We start from the raw sequence: 21,034 nt of genomic DNA on the forward strand, positions 1-21,034 counted from the left end.
ATAATAATGCTGTAAGAATACACACCAAGGTAAGTCAGTGAATTAATTTGCTGTTAGGAACCCTACACAACCTATAAATAAAACTTTTAATTTTAGAATAAATGATTTATAATTTTTATTTTGCCTTATCACAGCAGAGCCAGTCATCTCCTAATTATCCATTAAGGCCACTTTAATATAGTTCATGAAAATAAACTACATCATTCATATTTATTCTCTTTGATAGGCAAGTATAGAACCAGTTCTTCTAAAAATAGTTACAAATGCAGTGACCACATATTGTTTGTCTGAGACAGTGCTGGTTTTCATCTGTTACCCTGGAGTAATTAATTCCCCCTGTCACTCTCAACAGTATCACATTATAGAGAAATTATACCAACCTATTTATAAATCTCTAAAATATGAAAAGATGGAGGTATTCTACAAAATACCTGGCTTTGCTCTTCAAAAAAATGTAAAAAAAAAACAAAAAACAAAAAACCCTGGAGAGAGTCATGACACTAATTGCAATGTGTGACTTGAAACTGGATCCTGGGCAGGTAAAAAAAAATCATTAGAAAAAATTATAAAAGAAATTATGGAAAAATTGGTGCATCTTGAATTATTTCAAAATGAGAAGATAAAGTAAAATGATCAGCAGGAGAAGAGGGAAGGAATGGACTGATTAGAAGCAGCCCTCCAATTATCTTCTGGAGTCTCATTCCAACTAACACTATTAGGAATCAGCTAAGTAGTCATTTTTCAGATGTAAAACAAATTATTATATAACCAGTTTTTAAACCCTGAATATTACTAACCTCTTTCGAATTCTAGCATTAAACAGTGGTGCCTCAAAACGCGGATTTGTACCAACCAGAAGGAGAACATCTGCCTCTTCCACACCAGCAATTGTAGTATTAAGAAGATAATTAGAACGCAAATCTGTGCTAGAAATACAAAATTAAAAATGCAGGTTTACTAATACACAATGACAATCCACGCAACATTCTCATGTCCACAAACCCAAGGTATTCCCAGACAAAAAATTCTTAGGAAGTATTTCTAAATTACATCAAAGTTTCAGATACTTATTATTGATAACTGGATTCTCTAATAGTTCCTGGCTTGACTTTGGCCTATATATGTGAAAACAAATTGGTGGGTATGATGGAGAATCCAAGCGGTCACATATCAGCCATAGGTGTATTTTCTCTTTTTTAAATTTATCTTTTTAAGTAAACTCTACCACCAATGTGGGCTTGAACTCAGAACCCCAAGATTAAGAGTCACCTGTGGCGCCTGGGTGGCTCAGTCAGTTGGGCATCTGACTTTGGCTCTGGTCACAGTCTCAGAATGCATGGGTTCGAGGCCCGTATCAGGCTCTATACTGATGGTGCAGAGCCTGCTTGGGATTCTCTCTTCCTCTCTCTCTGATCCTCCCTGACTTGCACTTTCTCTTTAAGTAAATAAAAAAAAAAAATCAGGAAAAAAAAAAAAAAAAAAGAATCACTTGCTCTACCAACTGAGCCAGCCAGGCAGGCGCCCAGATGTACTGATTTATACACAGCTTGTCACAACAACAACAACAACAACAACAACAACAAAGCAAGCCTAGATGCTAGATTCATACTGCTCACCCAGCTCCTGCAGTGGGGAAGACCTCTTCAGTGCACAAGGTGTCAGAGTCCACTCTATTAAGCAAATCTTTGAGAGCTACCAGGGCTTCAGCATCCACCAAGCCACCTGCAATTGCTGCCACATCCTTGCCTTGAACACTCTGCAACTAGAAATGGATGAAAAGGGTATCACCAAAACACCTCCGTTCGGCAAAGACCACTGCTCAGAACACAAAGCAATACTTATTTGTAAGTATAAAAAAAAGCAATGAACTTTTGACTTAAAAGGTTTACACTAATTATTAATATAAAAGTGAGAAGCAAAGGTGTAGATGAGGCTAATAATACCACCAGCTTGGAGGGAAGCTGTTTTATATTAGAAACAAAGAGGTCTCATAATGAAGTTTGGAGAATGAAGAGTGAGGAATTACAGCTAAATACAATTTCTTCTGAAGTATCCACCGTTCCCTCAAGTCCTTTGTGTATGTTGCCTTTGTCTCTGGCTAGAAAGCCATTCTCTCCACTTTTGCTCTGGCAAGTTTGCATTCATTCTTCGATTTTGCCTAAGTCACCTCACGTAGGAAGGCATCCCTGATACGCTAGTCGTGGTTAGGCACCCCTCCCACAGGCTCTCTCAGACATGATTTCCTGCACAACTAACTGCAGCAGCACATGATACCTGACTGACTCTGCATCTTTCCCAACTACAAAATTGTGGGAAGTAGGGACCATATATTAGTGGTCTCTATAGCCCTACTGCCAGCTTGGTATCTGGCATTTGATTCTTTTATTTGTTTTGTTGCATTTTTTTGTTTTTTGATTTTAGAGAAGAGAGAGCAAGTGAGCACAAGTAGGGGAGAAAGGGGCAAAGGGAAAGACAGAACCTTAAGCAGGCTCTACATTCAGAGCAGAGCCCAATATGGGGCTCGATCCCACAACCCTGGGATCATGACCTGAGCCACAATCAAGAGTTGGATGCTCAATAAAGACTGAGCCACCCAGGCGCTCCTCTGGCATATGGTTCTTAATAAATGCTCATTAAATGGAAGGCAATCTTGGTAAAACAAAAGAAGTGAAAAGACATACATGACCCCTCTTTGTTACAAAGATGTCCCTTAAAAATTACAAATACTATTTATTCTATATTTCAATTTTTTACCATTCCAGCTACACGAGAGAGTGCATCTTCCCAGGAAGTGTAGGTTAAAAGCCCCTTTTCGTTTCTGACCATTGGCTCGGTTAGTCTTTGACGTTTTAGCCCATCATAGGCAAATCTAGGTAACAGAAAATACACCATTTACGGAATCTTGCTAGGGGCAACTATAGTTTTCAAGTTTAAAATATAAAAGAAATGTTATTTAAATACAGCACTGGTTAAAGTGTCAAACAGAATAAATACCTGAATACAAATAATTACTTCAGGTCTTTTGAAGGATGAACTAATAAATTATTTTATGAACACCATCTGAAACTAAAACATCTAAAAAGTTTGGGTTCTTATGATTTGTTTTCAGCTACCTGAATACTCTTGAAATTGTAACACATAAAAATCTGACAGCTAAAGAAGCCAATCATTTAATCACTTTTTCTTTTTTTTCTCAAATCACTTTTACTTATAAAACTTGAATACCTCCAGATATTTTATCCAAATTATCACGTGCAAGCTCTAACTTGTATTTAGCTTCTTTTCTCCAATGAACAAACTGGAATAGATTAAATATATTAATCCCCTTCAATTTTTCCAACTGAGAGGAAAATGGTATTTGTCAAACTTAGTAAGAAAGCCATTGATATACCTAGGACTATTAACATTAGTTTTGTCCAGTTCTCTATACAAATAATCTAGATTAACTAATTTACAAGAATAAAGACAGTCCCTTAAAATTAAAGTGACTATAAAATTTAGTTTAAATCAACTGCAAAAGCGAAGGAAAACAATGTAGTAGCACATACCTGGTTTTATCAGAGATCCACTCTTCATTGATGTCCTCATGCATCCTTGGCAAAATCCGCATCACCTCTCCAGTTCTTGTGCTTACCACAATATTACTTCCAACTGCATCCATTACATCAATGGATTCCGTCTTTCTGAGAAAATAAACACCTATGTTTACCACATTTATTTTGGCAATAAGGACAAAGTTTCTATTACCTGGTTTCTCAAAAACAAAAAATTTTACGAGGACTTTCCTTTCTGAATTTCTAAAGTTAATGGGACCCAGAGAAACTGCAATAAAAAAAAAAATACCCTCGTATTTGAATACATCACATTAATTCCTACTGTAAAAATAAAGCTTTAATAATTGTTATCTAGGGGCGCCTGGCCTCAGTCAGTTAAGAGTCTGACTCTTGATTTCGGCTCAGGTCATGATCTCATGGTTCGTGAGTTTGAGCTCCGTGTTGGGCTCCGCACTGACAAAATTTCTTAATCTGGCTGTCAGCGTGAAGGCTGCTTGGGATTCTCCATCTCCCTCTCTGCCCCTCCCCCACTTGCGCTTGCATGCATGCGCGCGCTCTCTCTCTCTCACAAAAATAAACTTTAAAGGAACAGATAAATGAATAAATAAAAATAGAAACTGTTAAATAATACAAAAGCCAATGGTAAGGGCTCCAAATGGCCAAATCTGATTATCAAGATAAATAGCAAGAGAGTAAGATTTTTGGGTATGGCCAATTAAAAAGTCTGACAAATCCTCCCCACAAAAAGCAAAAATAAAGCTGGACAGAATTAACAAAAAACAACCAATTCAGCACTTTGGAAATCTTCCAAAGGCAAACACCATCATGAGAAGCTTTTATGTGGGGCAAAACTACTGAACTTCAAGCAAGAAGCATAGAAATCAGCGGTGGTGTGTCTTGGGGCCTGTTCTCATCCCCTTCCTACCACCTGAACAGGAGGCTCTGCCAGGCTCAGGGAGGCTGTGGAGATGGAAGTTTCTTTTCTGCATGCATTATGGGAGTTTCAGGAAGCAAAAGAGAAAAACCTCTACTTGAACATTTCACCTATGTACTGTGCCCCATCCCCCCAATCTTTTTATATACATAAAATACATGGCTTAAAACACAGAATTTTGAGATACTCCCACATATTCTAGTGGAAGTCTAAATTTGGGGGGCAATTTAATGATAGGCTTTAGAACCTTAAAAATACCCAAATTTGTTGCAACTACCTACTCCATTTCCCAGTTTAGTCAGAAGAATCAGAGATATACGTGAAAATTTATGAATAACAATTTTTATCATAGATTTACAACTATATAGAAACAAACTAAAATGTCTAATAATAGGAACTGATTAAATAAAGGATGATATAGCCACATGTCTGAAAACAATATACAGTGAGAAGAGACTATAAATTTTAAAACATCAAGACAATTTTACTCTTTGGAAGAACAAGTGAATAAAATAATTATGTGGTTAAGTACTTTGGAATCAATCTCCAAGAAAACTATAATTTGCCAGATCATCCTATCCTTTAATCTATCTACTTACTTTCCATTAAGAGGGTTTTACTTAAAGCAAATACATAAAACCTTAGCAGACCAAAACAATTAGAATACAGGAAGAAAATGAATCTTAATTTTTTTTGAATAGTAGCCAATTAAAGGATAAAAAACAAATTGTCAAAAATTACAACACTGAATACCTTGTTTCCCAAGGGCGGGCAGTAAAAGCATAGGGCTTCGAAGTCAGGGCACCTACAGGGCAGATATCAATGATATTTCCAGACAGTTCAGACATGAACATCTTTTCAATGTACGTGCCAACTTGCATATCATTTCCTCTGCCTGTTGTTCCCAAATCATCTACTCCTGCAATCTCACTTGCAAACCTGCAGGATAAAAATATACCATCAAATGGTAAAATCCAGCAAAATTATCTCCTTTCCTATGATCACAGTGAGATAATGATTTTCAAAACACCAAAAAGACACGAGTTTATTTTCAATGGTGAGCAAAGTCCTTGAATAAAAAATTGTTCAATGCTTGCATGTAATTTAATCACAGCATAACACAAACTGCACGAATCATAGGTATAGCTCAGCAAGTTATCAAGGAGTTAATGCTTGTATATTCTTATTTGTAAACTCCACAGAAGTTGATATTCACTGGAAGTGAACAATTCATTTTATTGGCTTATGCAGAAAACAATAAAAACATCCCTCTTCTCCTACCAAAAAAAAGTTGCCTTTTTTCTCTAGTATTGTTATTCTACCAAATTTTGTGACTATTAAGTATCTGAATGATATTGCAGAAGAGAGAAGGAAAAACATTACCTGATGCAGCGAGTACACTGTATACATCTAGTCATGATAGTCTTTACCAATGGCCCAATATTCTTGTCCTCCACAGCACGTTTCCCATCTAAAAATCTGCTCCTATCATTTCCAAACATCATGGACTGGTCCTTTAGTAGATTAGGAGAGAGTTAACATAATGCTGTTAATGAAATTAAGACCTGAGATAATCAAAAAGATTTATGAAGTTTGACAACATACCTGCAGATCACATTCACCTCCCTGGTCACAAATAGGGCAGTCCAGTGGGTGATTTGCTAACAAGAACTCCATCACACCTTCTCTGTATGAAAAGTTGTAGTACACAAAATGACATAAATTTTTGGCACTCAAAATGGCTATCTAACCTTCAGGGATGTACCTTTTCATATAGTATTAACTTTACATTTATTATCAAAATACCAATGTAACCATCATTCTAGTATTAGACACATAGTCTAAAAAATGCTTATAGAAGTCCAGGAATAAAATATCATTAAAGAATCTAGAAAATTATGACTTTTAAAAACACAAAATTACCCAAAGTCACTAAATAGTCTTCAGAAAACATTAATTCAAAACAAAGCAGGGTGCCTAGATGGCTTAGTCAATCAGGCGTCCAACTTCGGTTTAGGTCATGATCTCGCAGTCTGTGGGCTCAAGCCCTGTGTTGGGCTGTGCTGACAGCTCAGAGCCTGGAGCCTACTTCGGATTCTGTATCTCCTTCTCTCTCTGCCCCTCCCCTGCTCACACTCTGTCTCTCTCAAAAATAAACGCTAAAAAAAAATTAAGAAAAAACAAAACACCCACACAAATGCACAGCAAAAACAAATATAATCAATGCCTATATAGTAACAGTAATACTTTACTACAATAATCTCAGTTCAATAAGCCCCAGACTCACTATTCATCATAAGTTGAACAGGTTACTATATAAGAGATTCTTTTCCAAGTTTATTTATTTTGAGAGACAGTACGAGCAGGGGAGGGGCAGAGAGAGACAGGGAGAATCCCAAGCAGGCTCTTGTGCTGCCAGTGCAGAGCCCAACACGGGGCTCAATCTCATGAACTGTGAGATAATGACCTGAGCTGAAACCAAAAGTCAGACACTTAACCGACAGAGCCACGCAGGTGCTCCTAAATGAAAGCTTTTTTTTTCTTTCCCCTAACTAAGAGCTTTGAATGCTCAAAACCATAAATACCTGACTTCACCTCCTCAACATGTACTTAATTCCACTGCTCCTAGAAGTCAAACATGCCAACTTTTTCAAAACTTGCTACTGAATTTCCCATCTATGGGAAGGTCTAAATACTGAAATGAACAATTTTCTTCTCTAAGAAAAGTTACTATGCTAAATAACATGAAAGTACCTTGCTTTCTTAGATTTCTCTGAGTTTGTCAGGATATTCCAACCTTTCATTACTGGCATGGCACAAGCCGCCACAACCTGGAATTTCAATGGAAAAATGTCTAAGTATTTGTATTTAGTTGTAATTATAAGCAACCCAACATATAAAACATTCAGCTATACATTTGAAAATAAGCCCAGTATCTTTGAAGATTCATTTTCTTTACTTTTCATAGTCATGATACGATAATCTGACACTTTACATTTCTCTATGAAAAAAAAATAAGATCTTGTACTTCTAAATTCTATCCTCCTAGTCAATGCAACTCTATATAGAGACTCTGAAACAGAACATCAAATAACTGTGTTTTGATTAGCAGGTACTACTGAATTAAAACTTAGAAGGCAAAATGAAATTAAACAGAAAGTGAACCTCTTCATTGTAATCCCTTTCTCTAGTGAAAATGGCTCGGCATGAGCCCTTCCAATGTACTGCCTGGCAATTCCACATCCTAGTTGTCACACAGCCATTTGGAAATACTACTGCCAGCTGTAAAAAGTCACCTTTAATTTCTCAATCTGTTGTAATTATATAGTGTTTGCATTTATAAAGCACTTTCATCAATGCATTTCCAGTTTTGAAATGAACAGACTCAACTGCACAAAATAATAAATTTGCAGATACAATTAAACAGGGCTAGGTTTCTCCACTACAGCAATGATTCTAAGTAAAATTCACTGCAAGATTTAAAGTTTTCTACCTTCTACAGCATGGTGTAGAATTTTAGGTATCAAGTACCTTAGGAGCTTTCTCAATTTCAACAAGGCACATCCTACAGTTTCCAGCAACAGACAATCTTTCATGATAACAGAATCGAGGGATCTGCATGCCAACCTTCTCACAAGCCTAGAAGACAAAGGAAAAAATTCTTGCATTAGAACAAACTGACCTCATCCTTGCTTTGCCTAAAACAGAAAAAGAAAGGCTATAACCACCTGCCTTATTACTCCTATCTATAAACATCTATACTTTTATTCATTCTTCATCCCTAAAGAGATTTCCCTCCTTCTTTGCTCTTGACTCCTGCTCCTGTCTGCTCTCAAGCCTGCTCTAAGGCCTCAGCATGCCTATACCTTATGGAAGAAACTGAATAAATGAACCTCAGATTGTGCTGAAGGTCTGACTCCTCATTTCCACTTTGAACCATTGTCCATAAAGACACCCCTCAAACTCTGTCCCTGTGGTTTCATACGTGGACTTCCCACGTACTAGATGTAGTGGGTATAGTAATAAGCAAGATCTTGTCCCAACCTTCATACTGGTTCACATTTCAAATGATTATACCCAAACCCTCATCTGGAGCCCTGACAGTTCACCACTTCTCCAAGTTTTAGACTTAAATAGTTCTGTGCATGGATACGCTCTATGGACAGCTAAAATTCAATCTATTTGTGTCCCCTATGATACATCTCCAAATGAGTTAACAAAGCCAGAAACCACAAAAATTTTTCCTGCTTTTCATTGTGCCTAAAGGCCTATCAACTCACTCTCACTGAATCTATCCTTTTATTTTCATTCCCATTGCCACTATCTATTTTAGGCCTTTAATTTTCAGTTCTACTAATGCAAGATACTCTTCCCTTGTGTCTCTCACCAGTCTTGTTATTCTCCAAACTAACATCCTCTACGGTCACTGCGATACAGCTTAACTGCCATGAAAACTACTGAGAGGTCAAACTATAAGCTCTTTAGTATGACATATATCTTCTTTCATTACTGAATCTATTATAGTAATTTGATTTCTTGTTTTCTCATCTTCTATATATACCTTACGTTCTAACAATAGCAAACTATTTAAAGATTCTTTGTCCAAATATAAACACTTATCCTTTACAAATCTCCTCAGGGAGCACCTGAGATATCCCTAACATCTCTTTCTATCACTTCCTATATACCTGGCAAAAATACTCTCCACTGTACCTTGAACATACACTGTTATGTATTTATTGTTTACAGGTCTATGCCTGGCAGATAGTCTAAAAATGACTGCTAAATGAATAAAGAGCATTTAGTTCTTGGTAACTTGCAGACAGAATGAAGTATCACTTCTTCAAGACCAATTTTGTTAGTTCTGAAGGAATCTGGAGAAATTATATATTTAACGCATGAATTCATTTACCTGCTTTGTAGGACACATTCTTAAAAAATATTACTAAAAATAGAGAAATCACATGAAATGAAAAGCATCAAGCAGGTTCACAGCAAACAAAAATTATCTTTTCCCCAAACTTACCTAAATTAACTTATAATTTATTTTTGGTAACTTCAAATTTTAAATGGGTATATACTCGGAAGGCAGAAATGAAACAAAATAACTGCCATAATTCACTGAAGAAAGTCAGAAACAGATAAATGATAGCTCACTTTGAAATGCCAACATTTTAAATCCAACTTACTTTCATATAATTTTACTGTGTATAGTTCTTTTATGAGCATTTATCAAGGAATCAAAAATTTTTAACGTAAATAAAGAGTGTAACAGAAATAAATTGATACAAAAAACCCACAACATATACAAAAACAAAGAATCGGAACATATGCCTACTTGGAGTACGGTAGTTCCTGGCTCCACCATGACAGACTGACCGTCGACAAATACTTCAATTAAGTTGTTTGCTGCTGTGGCAGTTGTTCGAACTGACCATCAAAAATATTGAGATGAGAAATAAATTAAGAGTTGAATTTATTATAGCAGAGGATAATGGGCTAACTCTAACCTACAAGTCTAAAATTTTTCCTCATTTTACACCATTCTCCTCTATTTCTCTAGATGCAAACTTTTAGAATACTGAATTAGACAAAAACTTTTCCAAACCTGAATACCAAGGTAGAATATGGCTGCCCACTTTTAATGGTAGTTAATTTAAAATTTTTAATACCGTGGGAAGTATGTTCATGGGAATACTACTTTTCAAAAGCAGGACTGCTTTTTCCATTTTGGGACTGATAGTTCCTACTACTTTTTATTCCATGACAACGTCTATAAACTGTTTAAAGTTATATTTTTAAAATTATTCAATTTGACTAGGGTCATTTGTTTCTATTTTATTTAAAACAAATTATGTTTAGGGTCTTTTAAGAAACATTCCATAAACCAATGAATTGACAAAGACAGTAAATGCAAAAATAGTACCCACAAATGCAAAAAAAAATACTCACCACATCCTTTATGAGACTTAGAAAGGCCTACTAAGGCCCTTTTTAGAGGTATCCTTAACATATTGCTAAGAATAAAACAAAGAAGAGTTATATTATCATAGGAAATAATAAAACTCTAATTACAAACTTCTGGGTAATGGTTCTTAGGTTTAATAGCACTTTACATACATTATTTCATTGAACATTCACAAGTCCTGATATTTTCCCTCAAATTCTAGAGATGAGAATACTCAGTCTGAGAGAGAGTAACTAACTGACTTGTACAATGTCAAGGAGCTAAGAAGGAATAGCTAGTAATCAAATTTACGTAAAGGGCAGTGTTGTCGTTTTTAAAGTATAAACAATCAAATGTAAAACACTACTATGTAGTAATATAAATTTTAAGAATAAGTGAGCTTATCATTAATACTATGTAAATAAGACCTTCTGCCTTCATTTCGTACCAATACTCATTCTAACATTCCATGTTCTTTTTTTTTTATTATTTTTTTTAATGTTTATTTATTTTTGAGACAAAGAGAGACAGAGCATGAACAGGGGAGGGTCAGAGAGAGGGAGACACAGAATCCCAAGCAGGCTCCAGGCTCCGAGTTGTCAGCACAGAGCCTGACGTGGGGCTCGAACTCATGGACCATGAGATCATGACCTGAGCCAAAGTCGGACGCCCAACCGACTAGGCCACCCAGGCGCCCCTGACTTTCCATGTTCTAAGCAGTTATCTACCAAATGTTCCTGAGATTCTGAGCTGGCTCAGAAGTCCAAGCCTTGTAAGTATCTGGAGAGCCATTTTCTGGGCTTGGTACAATTATTTTACAGATTTGCAATTATAGGTCTGTTCTACCCTCATTGGATTAATGAACTTCTTGAATCTTTGTATCTTTGGTGCCTATTTCCAAGGCGGATACACAGTAAGCTCTAAAATAGTGGTTCTCAGGGTGCCTGGGTGGCTCAATCAGTTGGGCAACTGACTCTTGGTTTTGGCTCAGGTCATGACCTCATGGTTTGTGGGTTTGAGACCTGCATGGGGCTCTGTGCTGACAGGGTGGGGCTTGCTTGGGATTCTCTCTCCCTCTCTCTCTGCCCCTTCTCTGTTCGTGCTGTCTCTCTCACAAAATAAATAAACTTTAAAAAATAAATAAATAAAGGGGCGCCTGGGTGGCTCAGTCAGTTGAGAGTCTGACTTTGGCTCAGGTCACAATCTCACGGCTTGTGAGTTCGAGCCCTGCGTCAGGCTCTGTGCTGGCTCAGAGCCTGGAGCCTGCTTCATAGTCTGGGTCTCCCTCTCTCTCTGCTCCTCCCCCACTCACGCTGTCTCTGTCTCTCAAAAATGAATAAACGTTAAAAACAATTAAAAATAAATAAATAAATAGGAGCTCCTTGGTGGTTCAGTCAGTTGAGCATCTGAGGCTTGATTTTGACTCAGGTCATGATCTCACCGTTTGAGATCGAGCCGGACATCGGGCTCTGTGCTGACACCTCAGAGCCTGCTTGAGATTCCCTCTCCCTCTCTCTCTGCTCCTCCCCGACTCACACTCTCTCTCTCTCTTTCAAAATAAATAAAAATTTAAAAACAAATGAATAAAACAGTGGTTCTCAACCAGGTACAGTTTTGCTTCCCAGGGAACATTTGGCATCATCTGTACACACTGTTGTCACAGCTGGGGGGAAGTTACTAGCATCTAGTGGGTAGAGGCCAGGGTACTACTAAACATCCTACAGTACACAGGACGGTATCCCATAATAAATCTTTGTTGAATTACTGAAAGAAATAGGAATGAATTATATAAATAACACCAATTAAAGACATACGTAAGCAAACAGAATGTTAACTGAACTTTAGAGTTTTCATCCATTCACTTGATCGTAAGGGCTTGGAACTGAACTTTTTGTCTACTCACTTGATCGAATGCACTAAGCATCTAAATTATAATTTTTCACTTGGAACTTCTAAAAATGGAAATTATGTGATCAGAATGTAACAATGTAGGGGCACCTGGGTGGCACAGTTGAGTGACAGACTCTTGATTTCCGCTCAGGTCATGACCTCATGGCTCATGAGATACAGCCCTGCCTGGGGCGCTACACTGACAGCATGGAGTCTGCTTGGGACTCTCTCTCACTCTTCCTCTCCCCACGCACACACACCCTCTCTCTCAAAATAAACTTAAAAAAAAAAAAAGTATCAACATAATGACTTTCAAAAGTAAAGAGAGTAGGGGCGCCTGGGTGGCTCAGTCGGTTGGGCGTCCGACTTCAGCTCGGGTCATGATCTCGCAGTATGTGAGTTGGAGCCCCGCGTCGGGCTCTGTGCTGACTGCTCAGAGCCTGGAGCCTGTTTCAGATTCTGTGTCTCCCTCTCTCTCTGACCCTCCCCCGTTCATGCTCTGTCTCTCTCTGTCTCAAAAATAAATAAACGTTAAAAAAAAAAATTTAACAAAAGTAAAGAGAGTAGAAAACAGTACGTATACGTAAGTTTTAAGCATAAAGTTTCACATATCTATTATAGAAGAGGTATAACAAGGTTTCTAATTCAGACTTGTTAATTCATAAAATTCATTAATTCAGAACTTGTGATACTGAATTTGCAGACATAAAGGCTACCACATACCAATGAGTGATTTTTGATAAATCAGAGCTTCCGCTTAATGTACAGATCAGGAAGCAAACAATACTTCTTAGATTATGTGGTATTAGTAGGAGTTCAGTAAATGTCAATTAGAACTAAATTCAACGTAGACAGAAATAGCCACTGAAGATCAGTTTCAAAGTCCTCTTCCTTGGTATTCCCTCTCTGTACCATAGGCACACATTGTGTACATAACTTTATTTTTCCACCTACTAAACTGTAGGTTAGTAATTGAGTTTAGTACCTACTAAACTGTAAGCTCCTTGAAGAGGAATAGTGCAATTCGGTCATTTCCCTTTTCCGAAGACCTAGCCCTTGAAAAAATAGCCATCAAATAATCTTATCAAGTTCCAAATGAGTAAACTCTATCTTATTAAAATGTATTGCTATATAAAGGTAAATCTGAATTTGCTGAATTAAGAGTAGTGACAGAATGAAAATCAATAATCAATATTTCACACAACATCAACACTTTCTTACTATTATTTTGTCTCCATACAATATAAAAGTATTGCCCATTTTAGCTAGGAAATCAAGCAGAAATAGGTGGTCTCTTGAAAATCCAGCAGGGAATGGTGCATAGCCCCAACAAAAGACAGTTTCACAAAACTTTAATCTGTACTTTACATGTATTTATCTACCTCATGGGAATGGAGATAATCGCCTCCAAATGGGAAAATGTTAATGACCAATCATTTCTAAAACTAGACTGGACAATTTTAGCATAGGAACAATACAAAATATTCCCTACCATATAGCCTGCATCCACGCACTTCTCTCTCTCCAAGATACCACTCTATTGGAAGCCACCATCGTCTTGCCTGAACTATTATAAAAGCTCCCACAACAGGTCTCCTGCTTTCTACACTGTTCCTACAGCCTCTCCCGTCTTCCCACAGACTGTGGCCTCGGACTTCAATGCATTCCTTCAGAGCTTTCTGGCCTCTCCTTGTCCTTCAAATTCGGGCTTAAAAGCCATTCTTCAGGGAGACTTTTCTTGATCAGCCTGTCCTAAATTTCCCAACTACTCCCTAGTCCCATCACCCATTTTATTCTTCGTGGACTCGGTTCTAGTTCATAGCAGACGTTCGAGAACTATTTGCTAAATGAATTCTATGTCTAATCTCTGGCCGAAACTTAACTTCCACTTCCCTGGAATTAAAAAGTGCAGGTGCTCTGACAGCCTTATAGCAAACACCCTGCTTAACGATGCACACGCGACTCGGTGGAAAGAAGAACATTCCGTAAAGAAACAACTTGATGTTTATTCAGCAGACACGGTTCACGTTACATTTTCAACGCCCTCTATTCGTTCTCGAGCGGAGCTGGGGCGCGTCCACGGTCTCCCGGTACGCGCGTTAGATCCCAGGAACTTTTAAGCAACCAAGCTGTGTTATCCGCAATGCGACCTGGGGCAAAGCTTTTAAATATTTCCTACAGTTTCCCCACCAGGGAAAGGGATAAAAAATGTTCCCAACGCACTCAATGGACAAAAGCAAAAACAACAAAAAACCCCCGAGGAGTGGTTGGTGGCTAAGGCAATAGCGGCCAAACAACGTACTGTACCAAGTACGTGTGAACTCGGTGGGGGCAATGCTCAATCCGCGGGCCTAAGTCAAGTACATAGATCCTCTCCCGGGGAACAAAACGGCCTCGGCTCCACAAAGGGGAATGACCTGCATTTCCCTTGCACAGTGAAGGTCACCCACAAGCCTGTCTCCGGGCCAGCGCTCCCAGGGCTTCCTACTCCTCCACCAGCTTTCTGCTCCGAAAGACCAGAGACCATGGCTAACAGCCCTCACCTGCCGGCTCTCGGGGGTGCCGGAGGCGGGGTGGGATGCGGCACCCAGTCAAGGACAAGAGTAGAATGAGTCACCTGGGCCAAAGGAAACAGTCTCGTCAAGAAACCAACTCCTGTGGCAAGAGGCACCTCAGCCTTCTCACCCAAGCACGACCTCACCTTCCCCCTGGAGCCGCCGAAGCCGCTCTGCAGAACTGTCTGCACCGCACCAACCCCCTCAGAGAGACCGGCTTGCTTATTCAATATGGCGGCCTCGGCTAACCTCGCCCGCCGGGCCCGGAGAACGGGAAGCCAGGAGGGACTAGAAGCCCCAGATTCGACAATTTCCCCGCTCAGGTTGAGTTCGGCAATTTCCGTCAGCTGGCCAGGGGGCGGGGCAAAGGGCCAGTCGGTTGGAAGGGGCGGGAGCGGGGGCGGGGTGGGGGTGGTAGAGCTTGGAACCGCAGTTCCGCCGGAAGTAGTCAGCCTCCTGAGGCCCGGCGTTTTCGGTCATTTCCGGCACTTCAAGGGGCGGTTCCTGTAGTGTTCCGGGGCCGCGCGGTACTTATTTAAGAAACACCCTTTTGTAGCAGTTTATTTCTAAACACAAAGGCCTGCGAATAACACGTGGGCCGTTCAATTCAGAGCCACCCAGTTTTACATTGAGGATGAGGAGATTAACGTACTTTGACCTTTAACCTTCGGCCCCGTGCGGCAGAGGGAAACGCCTACGTCTCTATATAAGGTCTTTTCCGGCATTCGGCGGCCCCTTTTCCCTTTTAGCGCTAGGCGCTCGCTCCCCGCGCTCGCGTTCTTCCCCCCGCTGCTGCCCCGTTCCGCGATCCGCTGGCGCCATGGGTTTTGGAGACCTGAAAACCCCCGCCGGCCTCCAAGTGCTCAACGACTACCTGGCGGACAAGAGCTACATCGAGGGGTGAGGACAGTCTTCGGGCTGGGGCCGGGCACCTGCGGTCGGGCCACGTGGCGCGGCCTCTGCCGCCGCTGGGGGAAAGGCAGCGGGCCTGCGAGGGGTGAGGGATTAAACGTGTGCTTTCTTTCCGTTGACGGGGTTCAGCCGGGTTTTCCCGCGGCTTTACTCGGTTAGCGAGTGTAAGCCTGTAGGTCTGGGTTAGAGGTTACAATCTTTGAGGTCCACCAAGTAGCAGGGATTTCTCGGGATAGCGCAGAGGACCAAACACGTGGTCCCTGATCTCGAGTTTACTGAAAAACCGGGCAGCTTAGGTTGCCAGGTAGCAAATGGGCCAGTTCCCAGGAATAAGTTAGACAGGGGTGGCGTTTGTCATTTATTTGCTGGCGTTGGTGGTGTTTTTTTTTTTTTTTTCTTTTAAAGGCAAGTGTAATTATTTTTGTGTCCGCGGCAGGTATGTGCCATCACAAGCAGACGTGGCGGTATTTGAAGCAGTCTCCGGCCCCCCACCTGCCGACTTGTATCATGCCCTACGTTGGTATAATCACATCAAGTCGTACGAAAAGGAAAAGGCCAGGTAAGACTACCTTGGTATTTGTCTGAAGAGCAGGATGCTTTCTAAGCTTAAACCCAAGATTTAACACCTGACCAAATGGGACCCAGGCTACTTTAGTTTTGTTGGGATATTGTGAGCTAAGTATCTTTGCGACTTGAGAAGGCCAAGAGACTGAAGTCCTCCGTTTTTTCACAGAACAGGTAGAACATGGACAACAGCAGTTCAACTTTTCCCCACACTGCCCAGACAATGTGCCTCGACCCTGACCTGGGGGGCCCACCTCTGGGGTGAGAGGGTGGCTCATTCATTCAGTACTTGGCCATTCTTCTGAAACTGCCAACAAGGGTGGAAGTTTGGGGAAGTGGACTCCAGTTCACTAATGGAACTGAGCATACTTAATGAAATCTCAAACTGAAATATTCATACTGAAAGAGTAAATCCTAGTGAGTATTGAATGTAATAACGTCTCACATGCTACTAATGTTTGTTGGGTGAGGAGGTAAAGATGCAAAAGTATTTATCTGGGAGTGGTTAGGGGTAAATTCATAGTACAAAAGGGCTCTATTGATAGATAGGGATGGAAACAAGTTCTGGCGTATGGTCTGAAAAAGAACAGCGTACCCACCTCATCGTGATTGAACTTAAAATTTTTTTTCAAGCCTTCCAGGAGTGAAGAAAGCTTTGGGCAAGTATGGCCCTGCTAATGTGGAAGACACCACAGGAAGTGGAGCAACAGATAGTAAAGACGATGATGATATCGATCTCTTCGGTTCTGATGATGAGGAGGTATGACATACATGAATACGTATGTTGAGCTTAGTTGTAGGCTCTGGTGAAATTGCCTGGATTTGAATTCTGGTTTCACCACTTTGTTACCTACCTGACTTAAAAATGATGAGTAAAACCAAATCACCATCTTTCGGCTGACCTCGTGATGGATTTGCTTTTTTCTGATGAGACTGGTCTTTGTTGTGATGGTCCACTAGCTTTTGAGCTGAGAAACAACTAGCTTTGTGAAATGCATTTAATTTTTCTTCATAGGAAAGTGAAGAAGCAAAGCGGCTAAGAGAGGAACGCCTTGCACAATATGAGTCAAAGAAAGCCAAAAGTAGGTCATTTTATAATTTGTGCTGCTTTAATTTTATAATAATGTGAGTAATTTCATTTGAAGCTTGCTCACCAAAGTAATTTCCTCCTTTGTTGAATAGGTCAGTATTTTAAAACCCGTGTAGGTGGCTCTTCATAAAACTTCCACAGCTACTGGTCTGCAGCCGCTCTTATGGTAGCAGTTGTGGCATTCCTCTGTGGGAAAGAAACTGTCACACAATTAAATACCTCTTTCTTAGCACGACAGAAAGTGGGCATGTGAGTGACAAACAGATGACATCTGTGGTTTCGTTGGGCTGAGGAGATGACCCACCGGAAAACAGATGACGATTTTAAAAATGTCTTCGACTAAAATGAAAAAAACGTAATTGAGTGTCTGAGTAATGCTGTTTGTGCTCTTTTTAGAACCTGCGCTTGTTGCCAAGTCTTCCATCTTACTAGATGTGAAACCTTGGGATGATGAGACAGATATGGCAAAACTAGAGGAGTGCGTCCGAAGCATTCAAGCAGACGGCTTGGTTTGGGGCTCTTGTGAGTTCAGTCTTTACTTTCTGAAAATAGCATCTGGAGTTTGCATAATTACCACCTTTGTCAAAGAACAGGCCTTTTCTAAGGTTTTTTTCTTGATGCTCTTTCAGCTAAACTAGTTCCAGTGGGGTATGGAATCAAAAAACTTCAAATACAGTGTGTAGTGGAAGATGATAAAGTTGGAACAGATATGCTGGAGGAGCGGATCACTGCTTTTGAGGACTATGTGCAGTCCATGGACGTGGCTGCTTTTAATAAGATCTAATGTTCATTGTAGATAATTGCCTTTAAATAAAAGCTTGAAGACAACTGTTGACTCTGACTCTTACATGGGGTGGTTTTTATATTTTTCCCATTTTGAGGGAAGAAACTCCATGGATGTGTAATTCAAAAATACAAATTTGGGTCAGTATTGTTAGATATTTAGCCCAAATTAGTAGAAATGGAGTCGATCGTAGTATAGTTTCTGGACCCATTGCACAAGGGTACCACTTTGACCACAATATTGCAAGTTTCCTATTTGCCTTGTTTTCAAAAGAAACTCTATAAACTTCACTTGTGGAAAATTTGGATTAAGAAATTTGACGAGGGGTGCCTGGGTGGCTTAGTTGGTAGAGCGCCCAACTCTTGATTTCAGCTCAGGTTGTGATCCCAGGGTTGTGGGTTGGAGCTCCATGTTGGACCCTGCCCTGAGCATGAAGCCTGCTTGAGATTCTCTGTCTGGGTGGCTCAGTTGGTTAAGTGTCTTCACTTCGACTCAGGTCGTGATCTCATGGTTACTGAGCCCCAATAGGGCTCTCTGCTCTCAGCATAGAGCCTGCTTTGAATCCTCTGTCTACCTCTCTCTCTGCGCCCCCCACCCCATGCTGCTCTCTCAAAAATAAACGTTTAAAAAAGATTTTCTGCCCCTTTGCCCTGCTTGTGCATGTGTGCGGGCACTTCCTAAAATTAAAAAAAAAATTTTTTTACTAGATTTTTAGCCCTGCAGGTTTATAATGGTTCAGACCTTGGGTACTTTTGCAGGGAGTTAACCAAGTTAATACCCAGGCTGGTTTTCCTCAGTGGGGATGTTGGGGGTATTTTAATGTTTGCTGGAGTACTTAATGAAACACTGGAGAAAAGGAAATTAAGTGTTGAGATGGACCAATGACTTCAATTGCAGATGAAGTATAGTAAAACCTTGGTTTGCGAGCATAATTTATTCTGGAAACGTGTTTACAATCCAAAGCACTTGTATGTCAAAGCAAATTTCCCTTTAAGAAATATTGGAAACTCAGATGATTCGTTCCACAACCCGGAAACATTCATGTAAAAAGGGTTACAGTACTGTAATTTAACACAAAATTATAAAATATAAAGAAAAATTAACTTGCATGTACCTTTGAAAACCCTCATGGCTGGTGTGAGGGAGGTGAGAGAGGAGGGTTATTGTGCAGGATGACTTTCACCATCACTAATGAATGTTGACTACAGTACAGTTTTTTTTATTTTGAAAGAAGGATCAGAGCGAGAATCCCAAGCAGGCTCTCCCTGTAAGCACGGAGCCCAGTGGGGCTCGAACTCAAAAACTGAGATCATGAGCTGAGCTGAAACCCAAGAGTCAAAAGACGATTAACCCACCAAGCCACCCAGACACCACAACTACAGTACAATGTTGAGAGACTCTTGTCATGTATGTATTTAACGTAACTGGCAATAAGGCAGCAGAGGGTCTCTATCTGCAGGCAGCCTGACCTAGAATGAAGCAAGGCATTCCTAAGCTTACTCTTGTATGGACAAGCAAAGGACTGCCCAGAGGTGCTTTGAGGTGACAAAAAAATACACTAGTGCCAGACACACTTCCAATGAAAAATCATTGATTTCTGCCAAACACCGCAGCCTGAGAGCAAGCATCTGAGCGTGGGAGACAATCACCCACGGTCCGCAGCAAGAAAGAGAACCATTGGTTTAGTTGTGATTTGACGTTTGGCACCATATACCACTTGTATTGCAAGACCTTGCTCGTTTATCAAGTTAAAATTGAGAAATGTTTGCTCATCTTGCAGAACAAGTTACTCGCAGTACAAGGTTTTACTGTAATTTGTTGTCACCTAAGGATCTTCAAGTCGGGGGTTACTTGAGACTGAAACTTCACACAATTAACAAATTCCACTTGAAAGCAGTATGATAGGAGATGGGGTGTGCAGTGTTACTAAAGGGACACCTGACCCCAAGGAGGGAAATCAGCTCCAGGGAAAGATTCCCAAATTTGTCACAAATTACAACAACCATTCGTCAGGCAGATGCTGCAAGTTGAAAACCATGCCTCATTGACTGTTAAGGGAGAGCTTGTTTTAAGGGTTTTTGGCAGTGTGGTTTTTGAGTAGCAGTGTCTTGGGAAGGGTGTTTACAGGTAATTGATTCCCAGGCTGTGGTTCATAAGCCTGGCTTGGGTGTGCAGGTGGGGACCGAGTGGCACATTTCACTTGGATTTGGAAATATGAGAACCTATTGGGAAGGGACTTCCATACTGCGGTCTTGCTGCAGGTAAATACTGAGATGAAGGCAGTATGTCTAAGTCAAGCATACTTGACTTACTGGAATACCGGAAGCAGCCGCATCATAGTTTGGAATATATGCAACCTTTGGCCTTTTTTTCTTTTCTTTTTTTTTTTTTTTTTTACCGTAGTTTTTATGAAAGAGTTTAGGAATTCTATCTTGAAGTCTTATTTTTGTGGTCCCTATAGACCAAAGAGATGAAATGATATGTTTGAGGTCAGAATTTTCCTAGCCAAATCAGACAGTGCTATTCTTTTCCTCTCAGTTGGATTTTCTTTATATGGGAGACCACTTTACATGTGGGAAATTGTTTACATTCGAAAGAAAATGTATTTAATCAGTGCTTCTATGTATTGATGACTACAATCTGCACTAAGCAGTATTTCCACCCTCATGAGGAATTTTCCAATTGTCAGTGTTATGAGAGCCAGCAGAGGGCAGTGCTTCATTTTCTGGAGAACCAGAGCCTGGAGATTATGGAACTGTTGCTATGGAAAGATCGAGATGTAGCAACTGGGGAATAGTAGCCCC

The 21,034-nt window shown here is 40.1% G+C and overlaps 2 protein-coding genes and 2 non-coding genes across 6 annotated transcripts in view; 3 read left to right on the top strand and 1 right to left on the bottom strand.

Moving 5' to 3' along the window:
• NDUFS1 (NADH:ubiquinone oxidoreductase core subunit S1) overlaps window positions 1-15,245 on the bottom strand; it is a 30,830-nt gene extending 15,585 nt beyond the window's left edge. The window contains exons 1-12 of one of the 3 annotated variants that reach the window (XM_030325089.2): window positions 15,027-15,245; window positions 10,441-10,505; window positions 9,827-9,918; window positions 8,020-8,127; window positions 7,243-7,319; window positions 6,094-6,175; window positions 5,872-6,002; window positions 5,242-5,427; window positions 3,549-3,683; window positions 2,755-2,869; window positions 1,617-1,762; window positions 798-926 (exon numbers count right to left, since the gene is read on the bottom strand). In XM_030325089.2, coding sequence (XP_030180949.1) covers window positions 798-926; window positions 1,617-1,762; window positions 2,755-2,869; window positions 3,549-3,683; window positions 5,242-5,427; window positions 5,872-6,002; window positions 6,094-6,175; window positions 7,243-7,319; window positions 8,020-8,127; window positions 9,827-9,918; window positions 10,441-10,501 — 1,262 coding nt within the window. In that variant the 5' untranslated portion in view covers window positions 10,502-10,505; window positions 15,027-15,245. Of the gene's footprint in view, window positions 1-797; window positions 927-1,616; window positions 1,763-2,754; window positions 2,870-3,548; window positions 3,684-5,241; window positions 5,428-5,871; window positions 6,003-6,093; window positions 6,176-7,242; window positions 7,320-8,019; window positions 8,128-9,826; window positions 9,919-10,440; window positions 10,506-14,868 lie in introns of all 3 variants that reach the window. The other 2 variants (XM_030325090.2, XM_030325091.2) reach the window with 2 other exon arrangements.
• A 352-nt stretch (window positions 15,246-15,597) lies between these two features.
• EEF1B2 (eukaryotic translation elongation factor 1 beta 2) lies at window positions 15,598-18,279 on the top strand. Its single transcript, XM_030326754.1, has 6 exons — window positions 15,598-15,780; window positions 16,229-16,351; window positions 16,990-17,116; window positions 17,372-17,438; window positions 17,843-17,968; window positions 18,076-18,279. Exons 1-6 carry the CDS (start codon window positions 15,701-15,703, stop codon window positions 18,228-18,230), a joined length of 678 nt encoding a protein of 225 aa, XP_030182614.1. The 5' UTR covers window positions 15,598-15,700; the 3' UTR covers window positions 18,231-18,279.
• Window positions 17,214-17,291, top strand: LOC115522643. Its single transcript, XR_003971529.1, has one exon. It is a non-coding gene; the product is annotated as a small nucleolar RNA SNORD51 (small nucleolar RNA).
• On the top strand, window positions 17,580-17,712 carry LOC115522646. Its single transcript, XR_003971532.1, has one exon. It is a non-coding gene; the product is annotated as a small nucleolar RNA SNORA41 (small nucleolar RNA).
• Window positions 18,280-21,034: the final 2,755 nt, after the last annotated feature.

This window comes from Lynx canadensis, chromosome C1 (assembly GCF_007474595.2).
Source record: "Lynx canadensis isolate LIC74 chromosome C1, mLynCan4.pri.v2, whole genome shotgun sequence".
NCBI lineage: Eukaryota > Metazoa > Chordata > Mammalia > Carnivora > Felidae > Lynx > Lynx canadensis.